Source organism: Bufo gargarizans, chromosome 8 (assembly GCF_014858855.1).
Source record: "Bufo gargarizans isolate SCDJY-AF-19 chromosome 8, ASM1485885v1, whole genome shotgun sequence".
Classification (NCBI taxonomy): Eukaryota; Metazoa; Chordata; class Amphibia; order Anura; family Bufonidae; genus Bufo; species Bufo gargarizans.
The window spans coordinates 19,649,706-19,676,308 of record NC_058087.1 but is presented as its reverse complement, the minus strand read 5'-3'; the positions used below and the strand labels follow the sequence as shown (position 1 = coordinate 19,676,308).

The 26,603-nt window shown below is 46.3% G+C and overlaps 1 protein-coding gene across 2 annotated transcripts in view; it reads right to left on the bottom strand.

Moving 5' to 3' along the window:
* ITGB6 (integrin subunit beta 6) overlaps positions 1-26,603 on the bottom strand; it is a 107,783-nt gene that overhangs the window by 13,194 nt on the left and 67,986 nt on the right. For both annotated transcript variants that reach the window (XM_044304658.1, XM_044304657.1), the window contains exons 10-13: positions 5,788-5,922; positions 3,609-4,017; positions 2,855-3,077; positions 1,229-1,344 (exon numbers count right to left, since the gene is read on the bottom strand). In XM_044304658.1, coding sequence (XP_044160593.1) covers positions 1,229-1,344; positions 2,855-3,077; positions 3,609-4,017; positions 5,788-5,922 — 883 coding nt within the window. The remainder of the gene's footprint in view (positions 1-1,228; positions 1,345-2,854; positions 3,078-3,608; positions 4,018-5,787; positions 5,923-26,603) is intronic.

Here is a 26,603-nt window from a genome sequence, read left to right as displayed (position 1 = left end):
AATGTTTATGCAAAGTACAGCTGCTTTTCAACTTCATCACAAGTCTGGACTTCATCTTCATCCCCAAGTTAACTTTTCCCCTATTTCTGCTTCAGAGTCAATGCCTGGGGTCCAGCATATCCAGGTAGGAGCACCGTGACACAACATTACTTAAAGGGACATTGTAGGCCACCCTATACCGCTCGGCCATTCCTACACATGAGTACCACCACCAACACCATTTCTTAAAGGGACTCTGTCCCATTGTAGCTTCATTGCAACTGGCGTCACAAACATTTCTCAAAGGGACCCAAGCCTGTTTCCGCCTGCTTGGCACTTGGCGCTAGGCTTCGCTGCAAAAGTATATTGGTGGTGGTACTGTATAGCCTTGTTTATCTAAGATGCTTGGCCAACGTGTGGCACTGTTCTTGGAACGCTATATGACAAGTTCCTCATATTGTGGGATGGATGGATGGATAATTTTGTGTGATTTATAGATTAGGCCAATAATGGCACACAATATTGACAAGAGGAATGGTAACTCCCAGTTGTCAACTTAGGCCTCATGTACAAGACAGTATCCGTATTGCTGTCCACAAACCATGGATCCGCAAAATACAGACACCTTCTGTGTGCAAACTGCATTTTTTCCCATCACTTGAAATTACCATTCTTGTCTACAATACGGACAAAGAATTGGACGTCTTCTATAATTTTCAGAAGGGACATACGGGGGTAGACAACATGCAGGTGACAGCTGTGTGCTGTTTCTTTTTTGCTGACTGGTCAAAAAGAACGAGTCTGTGTACTGCCCACCAAAAATGCAGATCTGACACAGATGCACAATACTGTAACGTGCATTACGCCTTATTTATACATTTCCAGATAACAGAGGAATTGCGCAATACAGAATTCTGAGGAAAGATGCTTCAGGATAGTTGGTTTATGGAGAGTGCAAGTACGGTAAATATTAGGAGAGCTGAGTCATCTTTTTGAATTAAACCGGCGAGATATTCAGATACGCCTACAGGATATCAGCTAATTGCTAAAGAGAGTCAATAATGAGAGATCCATCAACAGCAGTTTGGCTGTTTCCAGGGCTGTATTTTTTTTATTTTCTAGATGTTTTTTTTGTATGATGTTTTTCACATTGAATTTGCTTTAAAATAAATATTTTGTTTTCTAAATTGGGACAATTTCCAATAAAAACTTTTCAGGGAACTGTTCTCATCTGCAATTATAGGCTTACATTCTGGATTCCCGGATCCGTCCTCTTTGCTGACTGTGGCATCCACCATGTTACATGTCTCTGCACATACCCCAGGCTGCTGCTCTTCTGAAAACAGATGGCATTCAACGCAGGGCCTGCATAAAGGAACACACACTTCATTTATCTCCGCCCGTCAACAAGCACAAGGGGTAAAAAAAGGGAACATACGAGAGTCAAAAGTTCTACCGACATATAACATTCGCTGTCCTGAAAAATAACTTGATAGAATCCCATCGTCTCACATTTCTCCCTGTCCTCCCATATGTTTCGGAGACGGTCCTGCAGGCTACAGACGTCAGACGCTCCTATATAATAAATTGCGCCTTAGTCATCGTACCTGAATCTCATGCATAGTCATTTTTTTAGAACTCAGAAGTCCCGTCTTGACTTGCGACCTTGCCCTTGTCACTGCCTGGAGGCTCTGAATTCATCAACATGTCCATGAAAAGATCTTGTATATTGGACAGTACTGGGAATACATGAGTGGTTTCAATGACAGGACCTTGTTTTAAGTTCACGTAAACACAACGTAGCGGTGGAGAGATTTTTATGCTTTTCATCTGCATTCCTGTGGTCACAAAAAAATGCATAGAGCATATTCCACCAGGCTCTGCTATGGCCCCAGCTATTGGGGCTACGTCTATGATGTGCACACCCCTGACGGTATCAAATCTCACTACCATAAATCCATTGTCTCAGCCCTAATGTGCTGCATTGACCTACAGTATGTTATGTCGGCGAATTCTCAATCTTTGTCAACATCCAAAGACGGTCCCAGATTTCAAACATCTGTCCTGGAAAAGATGTCTTTGGTTTTGATGAAGTGCAGACAATATTCTTCTCTTCAGAAGATAAACTTTTATGATCCAGAGCCATAGCCTAGGCTTTATAAGCGAAACGTGTCGCCAGAGGACGCAATGGAGGTTTTAATGTGTTGAGTTAAAATTATGTTTTATAGCTATGGGGCTGGATCATAAAATCTTTTTTCTGAAGTTATTCTCATCCCAAGGTCTGGGGCAAGATCCGTGCTGCCTCTAAACCAGCCAAGGAATAATCTACGGTTGTTGGTCTCTGGGTGAGCTGTGCCCTTTATAAAAAAAAATGGTGTCTTCAATACATATATATATATATATATATATATATGTATATGTGTGTGTGTATATATATATATATATATATATAACTGGTGGCCACCAAAGTTTATTTCGCAAGACAAATGAACATTGAACGTAAATGTAATTTACCCCCTATGATATTGAAAATGCCGCATGGTATAGAACAGGAGGAGCTGAGCTATAGTTTTTGCAGGAAAATATTTAGTGTAACTTTCATTCCCTGCTGACTCTGAGCTTAGGAGTCCAGTGGGCTGTCCTATCAGTGATTGACAGCCTTCTCTGTATCTGTGCCCACAGAGGTATCTGTCAATCACTGAGTAAGACCGCCCAATGGACTCCTAAGCCCAGAGGTTTAAATTAATTATTCACAAGTTTTACTTTATTCTTTCATGCAAACCTATACAATATACTTCAATCTGCTCAGCTCCTCCTGCTCTATAGCATGCTGCCGGCATTTTCAACACCACAGGTCGTCTTTATAATATTTTACCTTTGGGAGCTGCAGGGGTCTCCACAAGTTGGGCACTTTTCACAAGTATCTCCAGAAACACCCGGGCTGTTACAGATGCACCTGCCACATTCACATCTACCTCTCCCGCTACATAGGGTCCCAGTTTCCGAGATGCAGGAGTCAATACTGGTTGTGCAGTTGCAGTATTGTCCGATCCAGCCGCTTTGACAGATGCACTCTCCACAATCGCAGATACCGTGACCTATTAGATAGACAATAATAGGATGAGCTGGGTGGGCAAAAAAATAATAATTATATTACTACTATGCAACCTGTGTCTTGATAGCTAATGAGGAAGTTTTGAAACTAGAATTTCCAACATATTCCCCCTTCCAGGGCCTTGATGGGAGCTGAAATGGTGGCTACATTGATAGTCATGTCTAAATTATAAAAAAAACATTGAATAGTCTTGAAATGCATTTAGCCACCTAAAGTTCCCAGGACCTTTATCTGTTGGGAGACTCACATTCTGCAAGCCAAGTTGGCCAGTGCCCATCCTGATGGAAACTGAATGACGAGGTGACCATGTATGTACGAAAAAATGGTTGTCTTTAACTGATCAAGGTCACCTCCCCATTCCATCATAACTGCATCCTTTTACAATAACAGCAATAACTACTAAACTTGACACCTATGGGTAAAAATATGGATCTGGAGAACTTAAATTTTCGTTCAAGTTCTCCTGAGCTTGTAAATTTTCGTTATGGCATTTCTTTTTATTGTTAACATTTACCTCCACAAATAAGTCCTCCATGCCTCACGCATGAAAAGTCATCACATTCACAACGAGGTCCATAAACCCGTCCATACAGAGATGGGTTGCAAATACATTGTCCACAAAAGCACTCCCCGCGTCCAGAACACGTATCCAGTTCTCTACAAGAGCTGTTGTTCAGTGACTCTTCGTTGCATTCACATTGGGCTCCTAAAAATCCAGGTTTACAAACGCAAACACCGCATTCTAAGGAGCCGCTTCCCAGGCTGCACTCTGTGCTCTCCTCTTCGGCCTCTGCCTTACAGGAACACGAGCATTCAGACTGAATTTCAATCTCCAGGCTGTCTTGAAGACCAACAGGCTTGATTGTAATATGCCTTGTCTGTTTTTCACAGGAGGTTGAGCTCACAGTCACATTGAAGGAAACCTGAAAGTATAAGTATTGTCCGATAAGCATCCTTCATATAAGATAGGGCCAGGGGCTATTCATAGTATTTAGTATATTGGGCAGACTAGATGGGCCAAATGGTTCTTATCTGCCGACACATTCTATACGCAGTATAATGCATGAAGTTGTAACCCTTTTTATTATATGTGGTTCAATAAGACAACAGAAAAGATTGCTTCCTCTATACATCGGCCACAAGAGGCGTTCACTGCATATGGATTTATACAGCTTGCACTGAACTCAGTTGGGAGCTCCTCCTAGTGGTAGATGTAGATAAAAATAATTTTATAATTTAAAGGCGCTGTCCAATGTAAGGATTTTGATAACTTATTAAGCCCATGTTGTACATAGGTTAAAAAAAATAATCTTTTTTCTGCCTGTTTTCTATGATAGATGGTTTGGGCCACGGCTCTAAACCTCTTGGTGCTTGTCAGGTTGTAAAGGCAAAGATGACATCACGACTGGTAACCTATTATAAAGGGTATCATTTTGCCATGCCATTCCTTCTGGTTTTCCTGACTTACCCTGATTCTGATCGCAGCCTAGTTCCTGGATATTTCCTCTGCCTCACCCCTTGGAGGGGTCATCTGGAACCTGTTGTTTTACTCCTGGCTCTATTTTATCCTATCTGTGATTATCTGAATATGTTCTCATCTCGTTCTGTGACCTGTCTCTTCCTCTCTTCTGGTGATGACCCTTGGCTCTGTTCCTGACTATTCTATTACTGCCTCAGTGCTACTGCTGTCAATCTGTGACTATTCTGGTGACTGCGACCTGGGCATCCTTTTGTAGCAAAGTCTATGCCTCTTGTGGGGTGAAGAGTGAAGATAAACAGATTTCTTACAACCTGCACCTCAATCTAGCCAGCCAGTAGTGATGAGCTGCAGGGGCTATATTTGAATTCACGATATTTCTTGAATATTTAAGTGAATATTCGTCATATATTGACGAATTTGAGATTGTCTTTATTGAGAAAAATCGGCAATGTAATATTCGCGAAATGCGCATGAAATACAGATGTGGGTCACTTTTACTAAATTTTCCAAGCTGCTAGAAGTTTCCGGAGACTGGAGAAAATGGTTGGCACGGCAGAACATTAAAAATGGCTTTATATGCAATATATTCGCGATTGCGCTAATCGGCATTAATGATGCAAATATTTTGGCGCAATACGTGAAACTTCACATTTTAGCAGGTCTGCTATCGCACTACCTAACACTCTGCACTGCAACAGCTACACTATATCAGGATATAACCTATACTGACTATCTCCCACTAACGATCTGTATTAGCTTTTATATATATATGCTATCTAACTATCTACTGTAGTGTGGAAAGAACAGAGCACAGCAATAACACTGCTCTCTCTCTCAGAACTTTAGAAAACTGTGGAAAATGGCTGCTGGCGAGGTTCTTATATAGTAAGGGGTAGGCAACTTTCCTATTGGTTGCTAGGGATGTTGCTAAGCTCAGACAAAGACATTGCATCCTTCTCATTGGCCCACAAGAAAGAAGGGAGGTAACTGATGAATAAAAATCTAGAATATTCACGATTACAAAGATATATCACTATATTCTAAATATTTGCGAATTCTCGAAGTGCCGATATTCTCAATTTGAATATTCTCGCCCAACACTGCAAGCCAGCACCAAACTGATTATGGGTTAGAGAATGCACATGTTCGGTATGGATCATAACATTGATGGACAGACAGATGTTTTGCTTATAACTTGACTTGCTGTACTTACCCTATCTCCAACTTTGATTCTCTGGCACTTCTTACTATTTGGGAGGACCGTTTCATTTTTACAATTGGCAGTAAAGAAAAGGTTAAGTCCGTCCGTGTCTCCTGACACCTCAAGCTCAATTTCCGACCTCAGTTCCTAGGCAAAGATATGCGATTCAGCAATATTCAGTGAAACATTAACATTTAGTTACTCTCTGCCAAAAGGTCAGCAATTTCTTACGGACCCTTGTGAATGCGTACGTGAGTCACCAGTCGATTGGTGTTACCAATAAGAAAAGAGTAAGCGCGTTCTACTGGATTTGCTTCACGTTGTTTACATTGTGTAATTGAAACCTCTGTCAAAATAATGTGAATTAACCTACAGCAAAAAAAGTTACCATTTAGGAATACAAGACATTTTACATTTTATTTTATATTCAACAGACTCAAGTTAACTTGTTATATATCATTCAAACGATCAATCAGTTTGGAGAAGTCTCAGGCCTGGAGGTAAATTGGGAAAAAACGACTCTTATGCTCGGGTACTCCCCAAGTTAAAAATCTCCTTTCAGTACTTAGGTATTACAATCTCTCCAAGGGTGGAAGATTTTATCCCGTTGAATCTAATGCCATTAATAAATAAGTTGAGGCCTAACATAACAACATGGCTTCACTTATCGTTATCGAAGGCTGATAGAACATCTTTAGTTAAGATGGTGATTCTCCCCCAGCTACTTTAGGAACTCTCCAGTTTGGATCGGGGATAGGTTCTTTAAATTAATAGAGAGAATGATGAATGACCTACTCTGGGGGAGGAAACGTGTCAGACTTAAATTAGAGCATTGGTATAAACCCTTGGAGAGGGGAGGACTTAATCTCCCCTGCTTCAAGGGATACTTTTTAGCTATTCAGCTTTGCTTTTTTCGGGAATGGAATGATAGTCCGCTATGTAGGTATTTATTGAATAAATCCCCATATGAAATATTTTTTTCGTTGGAGTCAGATCAATTGACCTACTCCGATAAGGAATTTAAATCTGCCAGGAATCTTTTTATGAAGTCATGGTATTGTATTCGATTTTTGGTTTGGATTGAAAGGTTCAATAGGATGTACTCCTTTGTGGTACAATGGGCACTTTCAAACTTTAGTTGAATTAGGTAGAGATTTATATTGGCAAAGAAGTAATATAGTATACGTTACACAGGTAGGAGGTAATGGGGATATTGTTTCATTTACGGTATTATCACAAAAAGAAAAAACACAGAAATTAACATGGTTTCTTTACCTACAGTTAAGATCGGCACTTTTAAGTATTAAAAAAAAGACAGGTTTGAAATCCACCCTTCTACACAGTTTAATGATTTGATAGGGACTTTGGAGCATAAGATGAAGATTTCCCAACTTTACAGAAATATAATTAGAGCACGATTTGTAGATATCTTTTCTCCAGGACACATGGCTTGGCAAAATGAATGTGCAATGACTTCTCTGGATGACATGGAAGAGGTACTTCAGGATTTAAAAGGGGTTGTGGTGCAGTTTCATATTTTGCATAGACTCTATGTTACACCTCTTTGGCTTGAGAGATGTGGTATTAGGAGTGATTTAAACTGCCCGAGGTGTGATAATCCTGATGCGGATTATTTGCATATTTTTGGGTTTTGTTCAGAGCTGAAACAGTATTGGGGGACTATTCATGAATACATAGAGAGAAAGCTGAATGTCCGGATACCATTTACTGCTGAATGTTGGGTACTGGGTAATCTTGCCAAGGTCGGGTGCCAGCAGGATAAAAAAAAACTTCTGTATAAGATCATGTTTCTGGCCAGATTGTTAATAGCGCGATCTTGGTTTGCGCGAGATGTTCCCAGTATGAATATATGGTTATATCTGATGAACACTAATAAGAGATATGAATATATTTTATATAAGCAAAGAAATATCGAGTCAAAATGGCTTAGAATTTGGGGAGATTGGAGCCCCTAGAGCTTCCTCCGCTCTCTCGTCCTCTTCATCTCTCCCCCGTCTTGTTACGGGGTGGAGGCGGTGAGGGAGGACGCACCATGGTAGGGGATTGGGAGGGATTGGAAGTTTTCTTTGTTTGGAAAAAATAAAAATATAAAAAATTGTAAGATTTATATGTTTTTATATTATTGGTTGTTAAGATTGGAAAAAGAATAAAGAGGAATACAAGATGCAAATGACGCAAACTTTTATTTTTTTAGATATACAGTATGTTGCATTCATTGATTTGTCTGGACACTGCTGTTGCCGCCTATGAGTTGCATATGCAGAACATACCTGGGAGGTATGCAAATCACCTCTACCTGCTGTAACACCTATATTCCTTATGGGAATTTTGACACCTACTTATCTCCATTATTTCATCACCTCATTTCCGATTCAGGAAGTTTCACCCTGTCAAGTTGAGCCTTGCCGCATTCCATAAGACAATCGGGAAAAACAAAGCTTATTGAATACAGCATATTTCTGGAGGAATGTCACAGGGGCTATTTCTTGGTACAGTGGAAAAATGCTCTACGTACTAGACTACATCGAAAGCATGGTCTCTTTCTCTTGGAAAGATCTGTAATGAAGGAATTTCAGTCAAGCTTCGGCATGTTGACCTAATACATTACTCAGAATGAAGTGCCCCGAGAGACAGAAACCACAAGAGTTTATAGTTATCTCCAGAAGATCCACAACTTAACAAAGTCATGGCCTCTAAGAGTTTGAAAGTGATATTATCCTATAGAAAATGAAGCAGAAGACTAAGAACATAGAGGGGAGTTACCAAAACTGGTGTCAAGGAAAATGGTTCGAGTTGCCCATAGCAACCAATCAAATTCCATGTTTCATTTTCCAAAGGAACTCTTAAAAATGAAGAGCGATCTCATGGGTTGCTATGGGCAACGAAGCCATTTCTCCTGTATGCCTGCTTGTTCACAGAAGAAGCCTCTCAAGTCAAAAAAGCCTGAACATGTGTTCGAGAGGTTAGGGTTTTAGGTTTAGATACTGCTCATATCAAAGACCAGAGTAGAGAAGATATGGTCATGGGATAAATGGTGATGATGGATGATTAGTTCTGGTCACGGTTGAGGTGAAGAGTAGGTAGAGTACTAGTACTAGGACAGTGATGGCGAACCTTTTAGAGACCGAGTGCCCAAACATCACCCCAAAACCCACATATTTATCACAAATGCCAACATGGGAATTTCCCCTGAATACTACAGTCCAGTATAGTATATCTTCCATGTACTTTTCGCTATAAAAGCCTGTTTACACTCAAGCGCTGCCTATTGTGTTCATAGTGCGCCTGCGCTGATGAATGGGAGGAAAAGTCTAAGGCCTCCTGCACATGACTGTACGTGTCCCGTTGCCATATTTCAGACCGCATTTGCGGATTCTCAATACATGGGCACCGTTCCGTGTGCATTCCGCATCACGGATGCGGACCCATTCACTTTAATGGGTCCGCAAATCCAGAGATGCGGAATGGTGCGGAACAGAAGCACGGAACGGAACCCTACGGAGTGCTTCCATGGGGTTTCATCCCGTACTTCCGTTCCGAAAAAAGATAGAACATGTCCTATCTTTTTGCAGATCGTGGACCCATTAAAGTGAATGGGTCCGTGATCCACTGCGGCTGCCCCATGGTCAGTGTTCTTGCATTGCGGCCCGCAGCACGGCCACGGGGTGCACACGTTCGTGTGCAGGAGGCATAAGGCATATTGGTACACCATAGACTTTTCCAGGGTGCAAGTGCCCACAGAGAGGGCTCTGAGTGCCGCCTCTGGCACCCGTGCCATATGTTCGCCATCACTGACCTAGGACATCACTGAGGAAGGAGGTGGGCCTAACAGGATTTTTCAGAAGGATATATTGGTGGCCTGCCCTAAGATTAGAGCTGATTCATAAGCGAGAAAATGCTCTTTTGATGGCTGATAACATCTTTTATGTGGGTCTGCAGATCACGGTCATCGGGAAAACATCTCCCCATGTAATCAATATGCAAACTGTAAAGGCACTGAACAATCTATCATCCCTCATACAACTTGCATAGTTTGGTGTAAAAGCCCTTTAAACTTATCATTGATCAGTACTTGTTATGGCCCGGCATCAGTGTACAGCGTTGTTAGCCTACCTTATATATGCCCCAGCACTACAATAACTTACCCACCCTCTAAAAGTAATGAGATGACTGCTCATTCTGTTCCAGTCTACACGGTAAAGCAATTTGCAGTAAACAGGAAGAGCCAGCCTATTGTCACTGCTCCAGTGCCAGGGTGAATAGTGCAGTATATCAGGATTTTTTTTTTTATGAGGTTAGTCACACAAAAGCGCAACAACAAAAAATAAAATAAAATGGTTTATAATGAACTTTATTTAAATATAATTTCTGATGATACATCCCTTTTACAGGGAACCTGTCACCAGGTTTATAGCTGTGTGTCACTTAGGCCAAGTTCAATTACCATATTTGTTCAATGATTTCTATCAGTTATTGGAAGCCAAAACTATGTGCGGGTCAAAAACACAGAACCATTATACCTTATCTCTGCTTCACTACTGGTTTTGGCTCACAATAAGGGCTCATGCACACGACCATATGTATTTTGCAGTCCACAAAACACTGATCCGCAAAAAAATATGGATGACGTCTTTATGACATCCGTATTGCATTCGTTGTTTATTTATTTATTTTTTTGCGGATCCATTGTAACAATGCTTATCCTTGTCCACAAAATGGAAACGAATAGGACATGCTCTATTATTATTTTTTTTTTTTTGCGGATCCGTTGTAACAATGCTTATCCTTGTCTACAAAATGGAAACGAATAGGACATGCTCTATTTATTTTTGCAGGGCTACGGAATGGACATACGGATGCGGACAGCACACATTGAAATGAATCTGCAAAAAAAAAAAAAAACGGAATGGACACGGAAACAAAATACGTTTGTGTTTATGAGCCCTAATAGCTGATCAAATAACTAAAGTGTGAACTCAGCCTTACTTGTTTTTCTTGCAGTGGTTTTCATAAAATCACATTTTATCACATGCCTCTTTAGCTGAGCGCTGTGCGGGCCAGGAGTAAAGCCTCATGCACACGTCCGTGGAACACGGACCGTGAGATACCGGCCTGGATTCCTGTTGAGTGCAGGAGCGCACGGCGTCATTGGTTGCTATGACGCCATGCGCCCGCTGCTGTACAGTAATACACTCGTATTATCTATACGAGTCTATTACTGTACAGCAGCGGGCGCACGGAGTCATGGCAAACAATGACGTCGTGCGCTCCTGCACTCAAAAGGAATCCAGGCCGGTATCTCGCGGTCAGTGTTCCACGGACGTGTGCATGAGGCTTAATTCAGAGCAGTTGGCTCTCCCTGCCCTCCTACAGCTGCTTGGCAGCCTTCTCCTCATCACTGTGGATAGAGAGAAAGCTGTCAATCAGGGGAATTATTGAGGAATCCAGAGCGAGCGCATGTCATTGAGAGAACCTGGCTCATGAAATGCTTGGCTCGTGCTGCACTTGATAAAATGTGGTTTTATTAAAACTACGGCAAGAAAACAAGTAAGTGACACACGGCTATAATCGGGGCAGATAGCGCAGTATACACATGGTGACAGATTCATTTTATGTCCTGCCCTTCTGTCTTGTCTTTGGATGTTCTGCTGACAGCTTCAGTCCTAGCTGCTTTTTCTTGCATTGAGTGATGTGAAACCGCCATACTCTGTGATACTGGCGCAAACCTGGAGCGAGGTCCATGGCCGCTAATTTTCAGAAATGAATAACTTGCACTATTTCCATTATTTTTCTACTGCATCTGAGGCCAAATTTATAGCAGCGTCGTGCAAACAAGCCTTTCAGATCACCCCCGTGTAGCCTTTCATCTAAATACATTGTGGTAAGGTGAACAGAAAAGTGTATGGTAAAGTCCTGGAAGGGGTGTATATCCCACCCAGCTTCCTCAACTGGGTGAGGTAAATAAAACCCAGAAGGTTAAAATGGTCTCAGCAATGTGTAGGTTGCTGAGACAGTTTTGTTAAGTTTATGGGCTGCATTTGATTGGACTGGGAGAAGGTAGGATTGGTAGAGGGACCTCCCCAGTCCACCCCATTCCGGGACAGGTTTTCCCCTAGCCTGAGGGATCGTCAAGGGTAAATAAAGCATAGTCCAGGCTGTCCGTCTAAAGAGAGTGAGGCCTGGAGAAAGTCTGGGAAGCTGGCTGCCCTGCTGGCTAGAGAAGCCGAGTTCTTTGTGTGAACTGTGCTCAATATGTGAGTTAGGAACTTCACTGTATTAGCCAGAGCCCAGACGGGCAGGTGTTTATTTTGGTTTATGTTTTGTGGTGCTGGACCTTCACCTTACCCAGTGAATTATAACTGGGGTTGCCTGTATTGCCGGAGTGTGATAAATAAAGAACATTTGGACTTTAACCCTGCGGTCTGCAAGAGAATCTGTCATCGCCGCCCTACCTGAGAATGTAACCCCTTACAACATGAAAAACTCTTCATTATGTAGCGTGTCTTTCCACTGGCAAAAACAAATCCTGCTCATCTTATCTAAGATAACACCTACACAACAGTAATGACTACACATCAGACGCTCACTTAGCAGACTGATAACATCACTAACCACAATCCATGATGGAGCATCCCTGTAAAACCCTGAACAAGGCTGATACTATTCATACTTGACGTCCCCTTACATAGGCTCATTATTGGGAATGATTATTGGTACCTGATAATTGCCTTGTGTGAAGGTGCCACCGATCACCCAATAAACCAGCAAACATTTGTTCATTGGGTGCAATCATCACTGCTGCGGACACTAAAATCATTGTTTCTGGGTAGCAGATTGTGCTTGGTAAATAGGGATTTGCTGCCTAGAACCAATGAATGTGTATGGGGACAAGCGATCACTCTAGCAATCTCTCATCGCCATACAGCAGAGGAGTGGTGCGCTAGGCTAAATGTGGCAGTCGAGAAATCGGGAGAGCACATGCTTGGCCGTCATAAGTTCTCTTCTATGGAAGCGCCGAATATAGGAACGCTCAGCTACTTCCAGAAGTGAATGGAGCGGTGGCTGTGCTTGCAACGTACACTTTCCAATAATTTCCATGGGACTTCTGAAAATAGTCTGCGCTTCCATAGAAGGGAATAGAGGGTGGCCACACATGCGCGGTGCATTCTCCTGAACTTTGGGTGCTCTATTCTAGATTAGAGATGGGCTCTGGCACAGAGGTCGGACCCACACCTATCTAATATTTGTAGCATATCCTAGTGATATGTGACCAATGTTCCAGGTGAAACAATCCCTTTGAAGGTGGAAATACACAGTTGGCTGAACCGAGCATACATTAGTATAGGGTGGTCAGGGAGGACAGCTGCTCAGTAATCAAGACCACATCCATCTCCTTGACTACCACCAGCATTGTGTTGGTGGTGCTCCTTCTACAGGAACCAGGGCATCCTTTCATTACACCAGAAACCCATGGATTTCATGTATTCCATGTCATGCTGCAGGACCTTTCTCCTTCTCTCCAGTAAACTCATGGTCATAGTACTCATGGAAATCCCTTTTAGATGGACATCATAGTGATGCATATACCTACACACGATCCAAAAAAACGGCCATCACCAAAAATGTTCACAATCACTGATGAAACAGTGAGTGGAGCCGAGCTTTACAGTAGTAACTCATTTTTGAGTTGCAGTGATTTTGTCATGTGCTGCGAAAATGCACTTCTTAGCGTTATCTGCAGGTTGTTTGTTACACACACGCTGCTTCTTTTTCATTTCACCCAACATGAGAAGTTTTAGAATAAAAAAAATACTGCCGTTCTTTGTTACAGTCAGCGAGCAGGAGCATGCCGGGAACACGCCATGACTCACCCTCACTCCATGTGTACCTATTGCTCACTACACAAATATTTTGAAAATGAAGTCTCTTGTTATTTTCCATCTCAAGTTTAAACAACTTAAAAAAATATGTATGATGTAAAATAATTTGTATCACAATATTGATACTATTGTAGCCTGCAAATCACACACAGAAAACATAATTATCAATAGTGATGGAGGAACATCGGCTGGGACGGTTCGCGTTCGCGATCAAATGTTTGCAAACCGCGCGTTCGCGTTGACTTTAATGGCAGACTAACCTGAAAATCCTTCAGGTCATATTTGCAGCCACCAAATACTTACTAGAAGTGCACAAATAGTTCTACAACATGGACGGTGACATACCAGAGGGGAATCAATGGCAAAAATTCCCACAAAAAATTTGTATTTTAATCAGGGGCCATTTTTATGCATCTTAAAGGGAAACTCTCAATAATGTGCCCTGCTGGAGCCTAGAAAAAAATTATTTTAGGCCACGGGAGTACATGCCCCAAAAATTAGGCATTCACCTGACAGAAAAGAACTTGTGATGATGTGACTGGAGATACATTAGGCGGTTACTGGCAATTTTTTTTACTGTAGGCAACTGGATTAGAGGCCCCAAAATTTAGGCATTCATCTGACAGAAAAGGCCTTTTGTGCCGCTGTATATACATAAGACAAGGACCATTCTTTGTTCTGGGTGGTGGCGGATATGTGTAGGCTGGCATGAGGAAATTCAATTACATGTGGTCGTCACAGGTGTTGAATTCCTCAGAGATCCATGCCTCATTCATTTTTGGAAATGTGAGGTAGTCCACACTGTCATGAGCTAGGCTTATCGGTCCCCCCTGCTGCGCTGAATGTCCTTTCAGACAGGACACTCGACGAGGGGCAAGCCAAGAGTTCCATGGCAAATTGTGCCAGCTCTGGCCACAGGTCAAGCCTGCACACCCAGTAGTCCAGGGGTTCCTCGCTTCTTCGAGCGTCCACATCGGCCGTTAACCCGATGTAGTCGGACACGTGTTGGTCTAGGCGTTCCCTGAAGCTGGATCCCGAGGGCAGCTGTGGATGGGTTGGCAAGAATGATCTCATATCCAAAGTGACCAACACATCTTCAAATCAACATTTTCTTGCAGGCGCGGTAGGATTGGTACCCGCACCTGTTTCGCTATGGGTGGGAATTCCTCTGCCAGCGCCCGCAACAGCAGAATGCAGCATCTCTCGCAGCAAGGTCTGGAAATGCTGCATTCTACCAGACCCTTGTACCGGGGGTCTAAGTACGTTGCCACGCAGTACTGGTCCTTGCCCTTTATGCTTTTTATACGGGGTCCCTCTTTAAACACTGGAGCATGAAGGCCCCTATTTGCGCTAAATTGGAAGCGGCGGAGCGCCCCGTCTCCTGCTCGTCGCCCAGGAGAATGTCGTCCTCGGTCTCCTCCCCCCAGCCACGAACAACACCAGGGATCCCCGAAAAATGTAAAGTCCTTCTCAAAGCATGCTCTTCTTCCTCCTCCTCCCCCCAGTCACCATCCTCCTATGACTCCTCTTCAGACTCCTGCTGACTTGTCTCAGATGGAGTAGACCCCCCTGGGAATTCATTCAGCATTGTGACTTCCTCATCTTCCTGCCCCTCGATGGCTTGATTAATGACGCAACACAATGCACGCTCCAGAAAGAAGGTGTAAGGTACGATGTCACTGATGGCGCCCTGGTGTCACTGATGGCGCCATGGCTGCGACTGACCAGTTTGGTGATCTCATCAAATAGCCGCAGAAGTCTGCATGCGTCGCGCATGAGCACCCACTGGTGCGTTGAAAAGAAACCAAGCTCCCCAGAACCTGTCCTGCTGCAGAGTTCGTACAGGGAGTCGTTAACGGCACGTTGCTGCTGGAGCAGCCTATCAAGCATATACAAGGTGGAGTTCCAGCGGGTTGGGCTGTCACAAATCAGACATCTGACGGGCAGGTGTCGCCGCTGAATGTTAGCAAGGCGAGTGTGAGGAAAATTGATTATTATTTACTGGCAGCCCTGATTGTCATTTGATTCACCTTTTGGCATGCACATCAGTGTACGTGCAAAATAAGTTCCCACCCCCCAGCCATCTATTTGTCGGCTAGCAAGGAAGAAAGCACCAGGGGTCCAGGCTTCCAGGAGGCCCCATGAAGAGAATGTCACATTTCCATCAGTCAGTTTGGAAGCAAGCTAAATCCTGCAGGAAAAAACCCCAGCAGGAGGTATCAGCCCTGCCAAGATCAATGCTACCTCCCAGACATGTTGGCACCTACATTTCATAAGAAGTTATGAATCGCCCGGCCATAGCAGGTGCAAACCGGATACATGCTTGTGTCCCGGTGGCCACGATGTATGTGCCCATGGTCTTTGTTTGATGGGGCGATGTCAGGGAAGGGAGATATCCATATCTCCCCACAGAAACCAAATAACGGTACCATGTTGGACTCTTGTTGTAGCCAGAACCCAGACGGATCAATTGGGCCCAGAACCATCTTCCTGCGACATTATGGTCTGGGACTGCAGCCAAGGGCTTTTCCACCCTTATGACCCAAAGGAACTTCCATTTACCCGTTAACTGACTTTTATACTGCTTAACCCTGTTGTACCCATATAACCCGTATCTGTAACCTCAGACCACTGTATATATTCTGTGTATATTGTGTTACATATAGTGTGCCCTTACGGCGATTAAATATTTAATTTAATCTCTTGCTATCTTGTATCTCGATCACGAATCCCCACGTCCGTGTTTTGGCCTAGTTATAAGCTACCGCGGGTTGGTTTCTCACCCTATGTAATCCCGTTAGCGGACCGGGCTTATATCAAACGAGGAGCTGGTGGCAGATTTCTCAGGCTGAGACAGCGCTGTTTTCACTGCGGCAGTGAAAAGGCTCTCTCAGCTTGTTGCCTCTTTGTGCCCGCATGGAGAGGAGGTGTGTGGGTAAACTGTACCAACCTGACTTTACCTGCTCCTCTGGAGGGCGTTGCATCACTTTTTGGTAACCCGTGACTATACTATAGGTGACGTCAAGCGGGCACAAGGTGTGCTATTCGTCACAGCGAGCCATGGCTGTGTAAGATCTTCTAAAATGGCCAGAGATTTTCCTGGCCTGCCGCAAGACGTCCTGGACCCCGGGGTATTTGGCAACGAATCGCTGCACGACTAAGTTCAGGATGTGTGCCATGCACCGCACGTGTGTCATTTTGCCCTGTTTCAGCGCGCTCAGCAGATTGGCACCATTGTCGGACACCATTTTACCAACTGTCAAATTGAGCGGGGTTAGCCACTGATCGGTCTGTGACCGCAGAACTGAAAGCAGTGCAGGACCGTTGTGGCTCTTGGCTTCCAGGCACAACAGCCGCAGCACAGCATGGCAACGTCTCACCTGGCACGTCAAATAGGTTCTGGGGAACTTGGGGGGTGCAGTGGAAGAGGCAGTAGCAGTGGAAAAGGATTTAGCTGAGGAGGAGACGGAGGATGGAATAGGAGGAGGAGAAGAGACAGGCCTGCATGCAATCCGTGGCGGTAACACCAAATCCACATGGGAGCCACAGATTACATGCTTGACAGCCGTCAGAAGGTTCACCCAGTGGGCAGTAAAAGTTATGTACCTTCCCTGCCTGTGTTTGCTAGACCACGTGTCTGTGGTCAGATGTATCTTGGCACCGACACTGTGTGCCAGAGATAAATTCACTTGCCGCTGAACGTGGCCATATAGCTCTGGGATGCCCTTCTGGGAGAAATATTTCCTTCCGGGGCCCTTCCATTGCGGTGTGCCAATGGCCACAAATTTTCGAAAGGCCTCAGAGTCCACCAGTTTATATGGCAGTAGTTGGCAGGCTAGCAGTTCCGACAAGGCAGCGGTCAGCCGTTGGGAAAGAGGGTTATCCGGAGTCATCAACTTTTTATGCTCGAACATTTGGGCCACGGAAGCCTGCCTTCTGCCAGATGAATGCGACGATGGCACGATGGAGTGGAGGACAAATAGGAGGAGAGAGGAGAAGGAGAAGAGGCGCTGTGGGGTGGGGCACCGGGAGTGTGGCTTTGTGGGTTCTGATGGCATTGCTCCCGCTGGGCTCGGTGATGCGAGGCCAGGTGCCTTCTTAAGGCGGTTGTCCCTAGGTGAGTGTTGGGCTTACCGCGACTTATGCGTTGGCAGCACAGGGACTTCCCTCCTTGGGCTGATCTGGGTACTGTCGTCAGACCGCTGGGTGGTGGCCGTTGCTACCTCCTCTTCCTCATCCGATGTCAAGAATGGATGCGCATCGGTAAGGTCTGGGAATGGATGGGAAAGTAATTCCTCTGACTCGAGTGGAGCAGCTATGGTAGTGGTGGTGGTGTCTTTAGGGGTGCACACAGCAGAGGATGAGAGGGGGTGCAGAAGCGAAAGGCTGAATTAGCTACTCAACCAACTCTGGTGCGTCCTTTTGAAGTAATCGCACGTGCCTACTCCAACTTCCCACTTAGGCCCAGCCTGGTGCACCTGCCCGACCCTTACCACCCCTGTGGAATGGCCTGCCTGTCATTTTTAAAATGACCCTCTGCCTTAGTGTCACGGTCCCTTCTGTGAGAGAGGTGAGAAGATCGGATCGACTTGCTGAACGTGAGGCTATCTGGCAGGTTTCTACTTGGAGTTGCTAGTTCTGGTTTGTCTTGGATCTCCTGCTTCTCCATACATCTCTAAGCTAAGTACTTGTTGCCTTCACTGTTTCTTATTTTCTGGTGTGTGTTGTTTCTATGCCTCAGGGAGACGCAGGTTCCTTCATTCTGGAAGGAACCAGCTGTCTCATCCCCTGCTACCTATCCTAGGGCTTGTCAGTTTTAGCAGGGCTTTAGGTATCCAGTGTATGAGTATTTCCACCATCAAGATCTGCTCATACTGGCAGGAGTTAGGGAAAGGCCTAGGGATTACTAGGAGGTTACCATCCCTCTTCCTTAGCTTTTGAGACCTAGATTGTTGTCTATTCGTTGTGGTGTGTATTTGGTGTTTTCCCTTCCCCTCAACCTTTGACACTAAGTCCCTAGAGAAAAGCAGTATTTTGTGGAAGCATGTATATTGCAGGCCTCAATCAATATTTTGTGGAAGCAGGTATATCAAACCCCTTAATCAGTATTTTAGGGAATTGGGTATATCGCAGGCCTCAATCAATATTTTGTGGAAGCAGGTATATGGAACCCCTTAATCAGTATTTTGCGGAAGCAGGTATCTCGCAGGCCTCAATCAATATTTGGTGGAAGCATGTATATCAATCCCCTTAGGGTGTCATGGAACCATGAACCAGACGTACAACAAGAGATAAGTGGAAAATAAGAAGGTTTTATTGAAGAGCAAGCCGTAAGCAAAGTCCGAACGGATGGCTAAACCGAAGCAGGGTCTTGCGGAGACAGAGGTCAGGAACCAGAAGGGTAGTCAGACGAAGCCAGGAACAGGAACCAACGGGGTAGTCAGACGAAGCCGGAATCAGGAACCAACGGGGTAGTCAGACGAAGCCGGAATCAGGAACCAACGGGGTAGTCAGACGAGGCCAGGATCAGGAACCAGAAGCAGCAGCAGTCTTGGAAGCATGTGAACACAGGAGGACCAAGCAAGGAACTGAAGCCACAGACCTCCTATATATATGAGCTGGGCATCCAGCTCCTCCCAGTGGGAAGGAGGAGCCGCAGGGTGGGAGGCTACAAGAAAACCCAGAAACCAAGATGGCCGCCAGCACATGTCAAACGAAGGGAACAGCAAGGAGGTAAGACCATGACAGTACCTCCCCCTCAAGGGCCCCTCCTCCGCGGAGTAAGGAACGGTTTCTGAGGGAAGCGTGCGTGGAAGGCTCGGAGAAAAGCAGGAGCATGGACATCTGCGGAGGGAACCCAGGAACGCTCCTCTGGACCATAACCACGCCAATGGACCAAAAACTGCACCCGGCCGCGGACCAGGCGTGAGTCCAGGATATTGCTCACCTCATACTCCTCACGATTGCCCACTTGGACCGGACGAGGCTGAGGAATCGAGGAAGTGAAACGATTACACACCAGTGGCTTCAACAGGGAGACATGAAACACGTTGGAGATCCGCATGCCAGGAGGAAGCGCAAGGGCATAGGCTACCGGGTTTACCCTGCGAAGCACTCGGAAGGGACCAACAAAGCGAGGCGCCAGCTTGGGAGTGGGCACTCGAAGGTTGAGGTTGCGGGTGGACAACCATACGCGGTCTCCGACCTGGTAGGAAGGAGCGGGCGCTCGTCTGCGATCAGCCTGGAGTTTCTGGCGCTGCGCAGAGACCTCAAGGGACCTCTGGAACTGTACCCAAGAAGCACGTAGGACAGAAAGGTGATCCTCCACAGCCGGAATATCCTGGGGAGAGAATACCTCCGGTAACACGGCAGGTTGGAACCCATAATTGGCCATGAAGGGAGACGTCCCAGAGGAAGAGTTCACCGCCGTGTTCCTGGCAAACTCAGCCCAAGGCAGGAGGTCAACCCAATTGTCTTGGTGATCGGAGACATAGCAACGAAGGAATTGCTCCAAGGCCTGATTGGATCGTTCTGCGGCCCCATTGGACTGAGGGTGGTAGGCCGAGGAGAAAGAGAGATGAATCCCCAACTGGGAGCAAAAGGCGCGCCAGAACCTGGACACAAACTGACTCCCCCGATCCGACACAATCTCCTTGGGCAAACCGTGCAACCGGAAGACCTCCCTGGCAAAAATCGAGGCCAACTCTTGTGCAGAGGGTAACTTCTTGAGAGGAACACAGTGGCACATTTTGGAAAACCGATCCACAATCATGAGAATGACCGTATGGCCTCGGGATGCAGGGAGGTCCACAATGAAATCCATCCCCAGGTGTGACCATGGACGCTCCCCGGTGGCTATGGGTTGCAAAAGGCCCAACGGAAGGTGCCGAGGGGACTTACTCTGGGCACAAACGGAGCATGCCGCTACATATGCGGCGATGTCGGAACGTAGAGAAGGCCACCAGAACAGACGTGAAACCGCCCAGGACAGCTGATTCTTTCCAGGGTGCCCCGCGGCCTTGGAGTTATGGTAGGTTCGCAACAACCGAGTGCGCAACTCCTCAGGCACAAAACATCTGCCGTTGGGTCTCCCAGAGGGAGCACCAGATTGAGCCGCCAAAATCTGCTCACCCAGAGGAGAAGTCAGGCTGGTGCGAATAGCGGCCAGGATCTGATTCGGGGGTATGACCGTAGTCGGAATCGACTCCTCCCCGGACAGCTCGGAGTACTGCCGTGATAAGGCATCCGCTCTGATGTTCTTGGAGCCGGGTAGGTAGGAGACCACGTAATTAAAACGTGACAAGAACAGAGCCCATCTGGCCTGACGTGGTGTCAATCTCTTGGCCTCAGAGAGGTAGGTCAGATTCTTGTGGTCCGTCAGGATGAGGACCGGAACCACCGAGCCCTCGAGCAAGTGCCTCCATTCTTTAAGGGCCTGCACGATGGCCAATAACTCCCTGTCACCAATCTGATAGTTGCACTCCGCGGAAGACAGTTTCCGGGAGTAAAACCCACAAGGAAGCAGAGGACCCTCTGGTGTTCTACGCTGAGACAGGAGGGCGCCTACTCCCGTCTCAGACGCGTCCACCTCGAGGACAAAAGGCAACCCAGGGTTGGGATGCGACAGAATCGGAGCCGACACAAAGGCGGACTTTAGAGCCTCAAAAGCTCGGATGGCCTCGAGCGGCCAGACCTGAGGATTACTGCCCTTCCTGGTCAGATCCGTGAGAGGCTTGGCTAGCATGGAAAAGTCCCTGATGAACTTCCGATAATAATTGGCGAAGCCCAAAAAGCGCTGCAGGGCACGAAGCCCACTGGGCTGGGGCCACTGTAAGACAGCCGAAACCTTCTCAGGATCCATGGAGAACCCCTCAGCGGAAATGATGTAACCTAAGAAGGTTACCTGGGATCGGTGAAATTCGCATTTCTCAAGCTTACCGAACAGCTTGTTCTCTCGTAAGCGTTGCAACACTCGTCTGACATCCAGAATGTGGGCCTCCATGGATGCAGAATATACCAAGATGTCATCCAAATAGACCACCACACACTGCTGCAACAGGTCACGGAAAACATCGTTGATGAATTCCTGGAAGACTGCGGGCGCATTGCACAACCCAAAGGGCATAACCAAGGATTCATAATGACCGGTCCTGGTGTTAAACGCGGTCTTCCACTCATCGCCCGCCTTGATCCTTACCAGGTTATATGCCGCCCTCAGGTCGAGTTTGGTAAAGACCGTGGCCCCTTTGAGGCGATCGAACAGCTCGGAAATCAAGGGTATCGGGTAAGCGTTCTTGATCGTGATGCGATTGAGACCCCTGTAATCGATGCAAGGCCTCAACTCGCCGCCCTTCTTTTTCACAAAGAAAAATCCAGCCCCTGCCGGGGACGAGGATTTGCGAATGTGTCCGCGTGAAAGCGCCTCCCTCACGTACTCCTCCATGGCCTCATTCTCCGCTACCGACAGTGGATAGACTTTGCCACGAGGAGGAACGGCACCGGATTGTAACTCTATGGCACAATCGTATGGGCGGTGCGGAGGTAGGGCAACCGCGCGCACCTTATCGAATACATCCCGGTACTCTTCGTATTCAGGAGGCAACAGAGAGTCCGAGGAAGTACACAGCAACTTGACAGGCCCATGGATGCAACTAGCCCCACACTGCGGTGACCACGAGAGGATCTCGACCGATCTCCAATCGAAAGTCGGATTATGCTTCTGGAGCCAGGGGTACCCCAAGACCACCGAGTAGTGTGGAGACGAAATAACCTGGAGACAGACCGACTCTCTGTGAACGGCACCAATGGCTATCCCCACTGGAAGGGTCTCATGAGTCACGTGTGGCGGCAGAAGGGGTCTGCCGTCTATCGCCTCAAGAGCCAGTGGGGAACCTCGAGGCTGCAGAGGAATGGAATTGGCGGCAACGAACACTCTATCAATGAACAAACCACCAGCACCAGAGTCCACCAACGCCTGGGTCGTCACCGAGCCCCCGACCCAGGAGAGGACAACAGTGATCAGTGGTTTGTCAACACGGGAAACCGGGGACGAGGAGACTCCACCCAAGATCTGCCCCCGACAGGACCTCAGGTGCGAGCGTTCTCCCGGACGGTTCGGACATGCCAACCGAAAATGCCCACCGAGACCACAGTACATGCATCGGCCCTCGCGTCTCCGGAGTACCCTCTCCCCCTCAGACAGGCGAGCAAACCCCCGCTGCATGGGTTCACCCCCAGACAAGTCATCCCCAGGAGGCGTGGGAGGAGAGGGAGGCACGGGTGGGACAGCAAACGTAGGCGCCAATCTGTTAGGAGACCTCCGCAGGCTCTCCTTAAAGGAAGGTCTCTCCCTGAGTCTGGTGTCAATCAAAATCAGGAAAGAAATAAGAGACTCGAGCTCCACTGGTAGGTCCTTAGCTGCAACCTCATCCTTCAAGGCATCCGAGAGACCATGAGAGAAAGCAGCGACCAGAGCCTCATTATTCCAGCCCACCTCTGCTGCCAGGGTACGAAACTCAATGGCGTATTCAGCTACGGATCGTGAACCCTGTCTGATGGACATAAGGAGCTTCGCAGCAGAGGCAGCACGAGCCGGCACATCGAATACCTTCCGAAGAGAAGCAACAAAACCGGAAAACTCGGCAACCACCGGATTGTTGTTCTCCCATAAAGGGCTGGCCCAGGCCAAGGCCTTGTCCGAGAGCAGCGAGATCAAGAAGCCCACCCTTGATCTCTCAGTAGGAAAGGCATGTGGCAGCAACTCGAAGTAAATGCCCACCTGGTTAAGGAAACCTCGGCACTGAGTTGGCTCTCCCCCAAAGCGCTGTGGAAGGGGGGCAGAACCGGTCATACCCTGAAACACCACAGGAGCAGCAACAGGTGTCAGGGTAGACTCTGGCGCAACAACCGGAGCGGCAGTAGGAGCGGGCCCAGGAGCGACAACCGACCCATCGGCAACGGAAGCTAAATGAGCCGTGCGTTCAAGCAGGGTTTGCAACGCCACAGCGAACCGACCCAACAGGTGATCCTGCTGATCAAGTCTGGCAACCAGCGTAGGTAGCGAGGGTGGCCCTGTACCGTCAGAATTCATGGCTTGGTCCTAATGTCATGGAACCATGAACCAGACGTACAACAAGAGATAAGTGGAAAATAAGAAGGTTTTATTGAAGAGCAAGCCGTAAGCAAAGTCCGAACGGATGGCTAAACCGAAGCAGGGTCTTGCGGAGACAGAGGTCAGGAACCAGAAGGGTAGTCAGACGAAGCCAGGAACAGGAACCAACGGGGTAGTCAGACGAAGCCGGAATCAGGAACCAACGGGGTAGTCAGACGAAGCCGGAATCAGGAACCAACGGGGTAGTCAGACGAGGCCAGGATCAGGAACCAGAAGCAGCAGCAGTCTTGGAAGCATGTGAACACAGGAGGACCAAGCAAGGAACTGAAGCCACAGACCTCCTATATATATGAGCTGGGCATCCAGCTCCTCCCAGTGGGAAGGAGGAGCCGCAGGGTGGGAGGCTACAAGAAAACCCAGAAACCAAGATGGCCGCCAGCACATGTCAAACGAAGGGAACAGCAAGGAGGTAAGACCATGACATAGGGTCCATACAAATGTCCGTACTGTATTGCGGATTCGCAAATTGTGGATCCACAATACACCCGGCCGGCACCCCCATAGAACTGCCTATTCTTGTCCTTAATTGCGGACAAGAATAGAACATGTTCTATTTTTTTCGGTAGCCGCGGACCGGAAGATCGGGCCGCGCTCCAGAAATGCGGATGTGGACAGCACACTGTGTGCTGTCCGCATCTCTTTCTGCCCCATAGTGAATGAACTGGTCAGGATTCGTTTCTCAATGTTGCGGAATGGTTCCGGACCCATTCTACGGACGTGTGAATGGACCCTAAATCAGTATTTTGTGGAAGCAGGTATATCGCAGGCCTCAATCAATATTTGGTGGAAACAGGTATTTTAGAGAAGCAGGTATATCGCAGGCCTCAATTAATATTTTGTGGAAGCAGGTATATCAAATCCCTTAATCAGTGTTTTGTGGAAGCGGGTATATCGCAGGCCTCAATCAATATTTGGTGGAAACAGGTATATCGAACCCCTTAATCAGTATTTTGTGGAAACAGGTATATCGCAGGCCTTAATATTTGGTAAAAACAGGTATATCCAACCCCTTAATCAATATTTTGTGTAAGCAGGTATATCACAGGCCTCAATCAATATTTGGTGTAAGCAGGTATATCATCAGCTTGACAAGCAGTGAGTGCCACGCTCCGGACTTGCTCCCATCCTGAACTTCCAGCGCTGCCGGGGTGGCATAGCATTATATTGATTTATGACGCTATGTAACTCCTACAGTTCTCGAATGTATTGGATAACACTGACGGCATTATGTCAACGTTATCCAATACCTTCCAGACCTCTAAGGGTTACATAGCATCATAAATCAATATAATGCTATGTGACCCCATCTGTGCTGGAAGTTCAGGACAGGGGCTGTCTGAAACTCAGTCTGCGAGTCTCGAGCGTGACACTCGCTCGTGTGAAACCAGCCTTAGTCTCATTCAAGCACCTGGAACTGAGCTGCAATACCTCAAAAGGCCCCCATGCAAGAGTGGCACCGTTACTGTAAAGAAAAACAGGCCATTTTTGTAATCTATTACAAGTCTATGTATAAAACCTGAATTATTTTCTGCGTTGTCTTCAGGTCCTACCCTTGAAGTTCACATTCCTCACCCCCTATATCCTAGCCAGCTTCCGATGGTCTGGCATATTTGATCATCCAGCATCTTGGTGGTTTCGAATGTGCTGGATTAAAGCTTTGTGCGCATAAATAAAATGTGTTTCACAGTTTCAAGGCGTCCAAATGATAAACTAAGTTAAAGCCCCTAGCCCGAGGTCTCCAGCGCTGAGTACATTCTATCTAACTCCAGTTCTTTAGAAAATTGCTAAGAGGTGAAGAATATATTTCTTTATATTGTAGGTTTTTCTTATAGTTCTATTGCAGGATCCTGGGGCTGTACAACTAAAGTAATTTAATGAACTCTTCTTAAAAGACCAACTCCTATAGCTCTGACACTTGCTTTTGGAGAGAGCACTCTGCCGCCGAATGTCCCTCCCTCTTCTTCTTCTTTTTCTTCTTCACATGCGTCTTTGCTTTGCATTGCAAAATTACATTTCCCCTGTACCCTGTTCCCCTGTACAGCATTATAATAGTCTTAGTCATGGCCAGCTTTATTTTGTAAGTCTGGGCCATTAACCAGCTGCTGCAGATAAAATAGTGTGTCATATTATACAGCCATTAATGTCAAATGTGATTACATAGCCAAGATAGGAAGAAGAGAGAGAGGGCTGGTGGCTAATGCAAGCCTGTAAAGCAGAGCGCTTGAGTTCATTACTAACGCTGCGTGATTCAACATATCTATATTGGTTTTGCCACTGTAGCACTTAAACAGAAAAGCGATTTTGTATCATCTGGATCCACATGAAACCAAATAGTCCAGTAATGGAGTTTTTAACCCACTTTTCTCCAAAGTGATGAGCATAGCAATGGATTAAGGGAATGGCCTTCATACCCTAAGCAGAAGAAGCGATATTTGTCTTGAGTGATCCTATTATATATCTTATGTATCCTTTGAGATGACATTTATAACTTGTATTAGCGCGTCTGAAGCATTTATGTGCAAGGAGAACGATGTATCCCATAATAGGGTAACACTGACTACCATGCAAGGAATGATATGTAACTTGCATAGTATTTTTTTAGAAGGGCTTGCAATTAATGAAGTTTTATTAGGGAATGTTTAGATATTAGAGGGGTTCCCTGCTTGGGTGTAAGGGCACTCATTAAAATGCATGGATGCCATAGACACCCATACATTTCAGTTGGTGACATAACATTTCTCTCTGCCTGCCAGTTA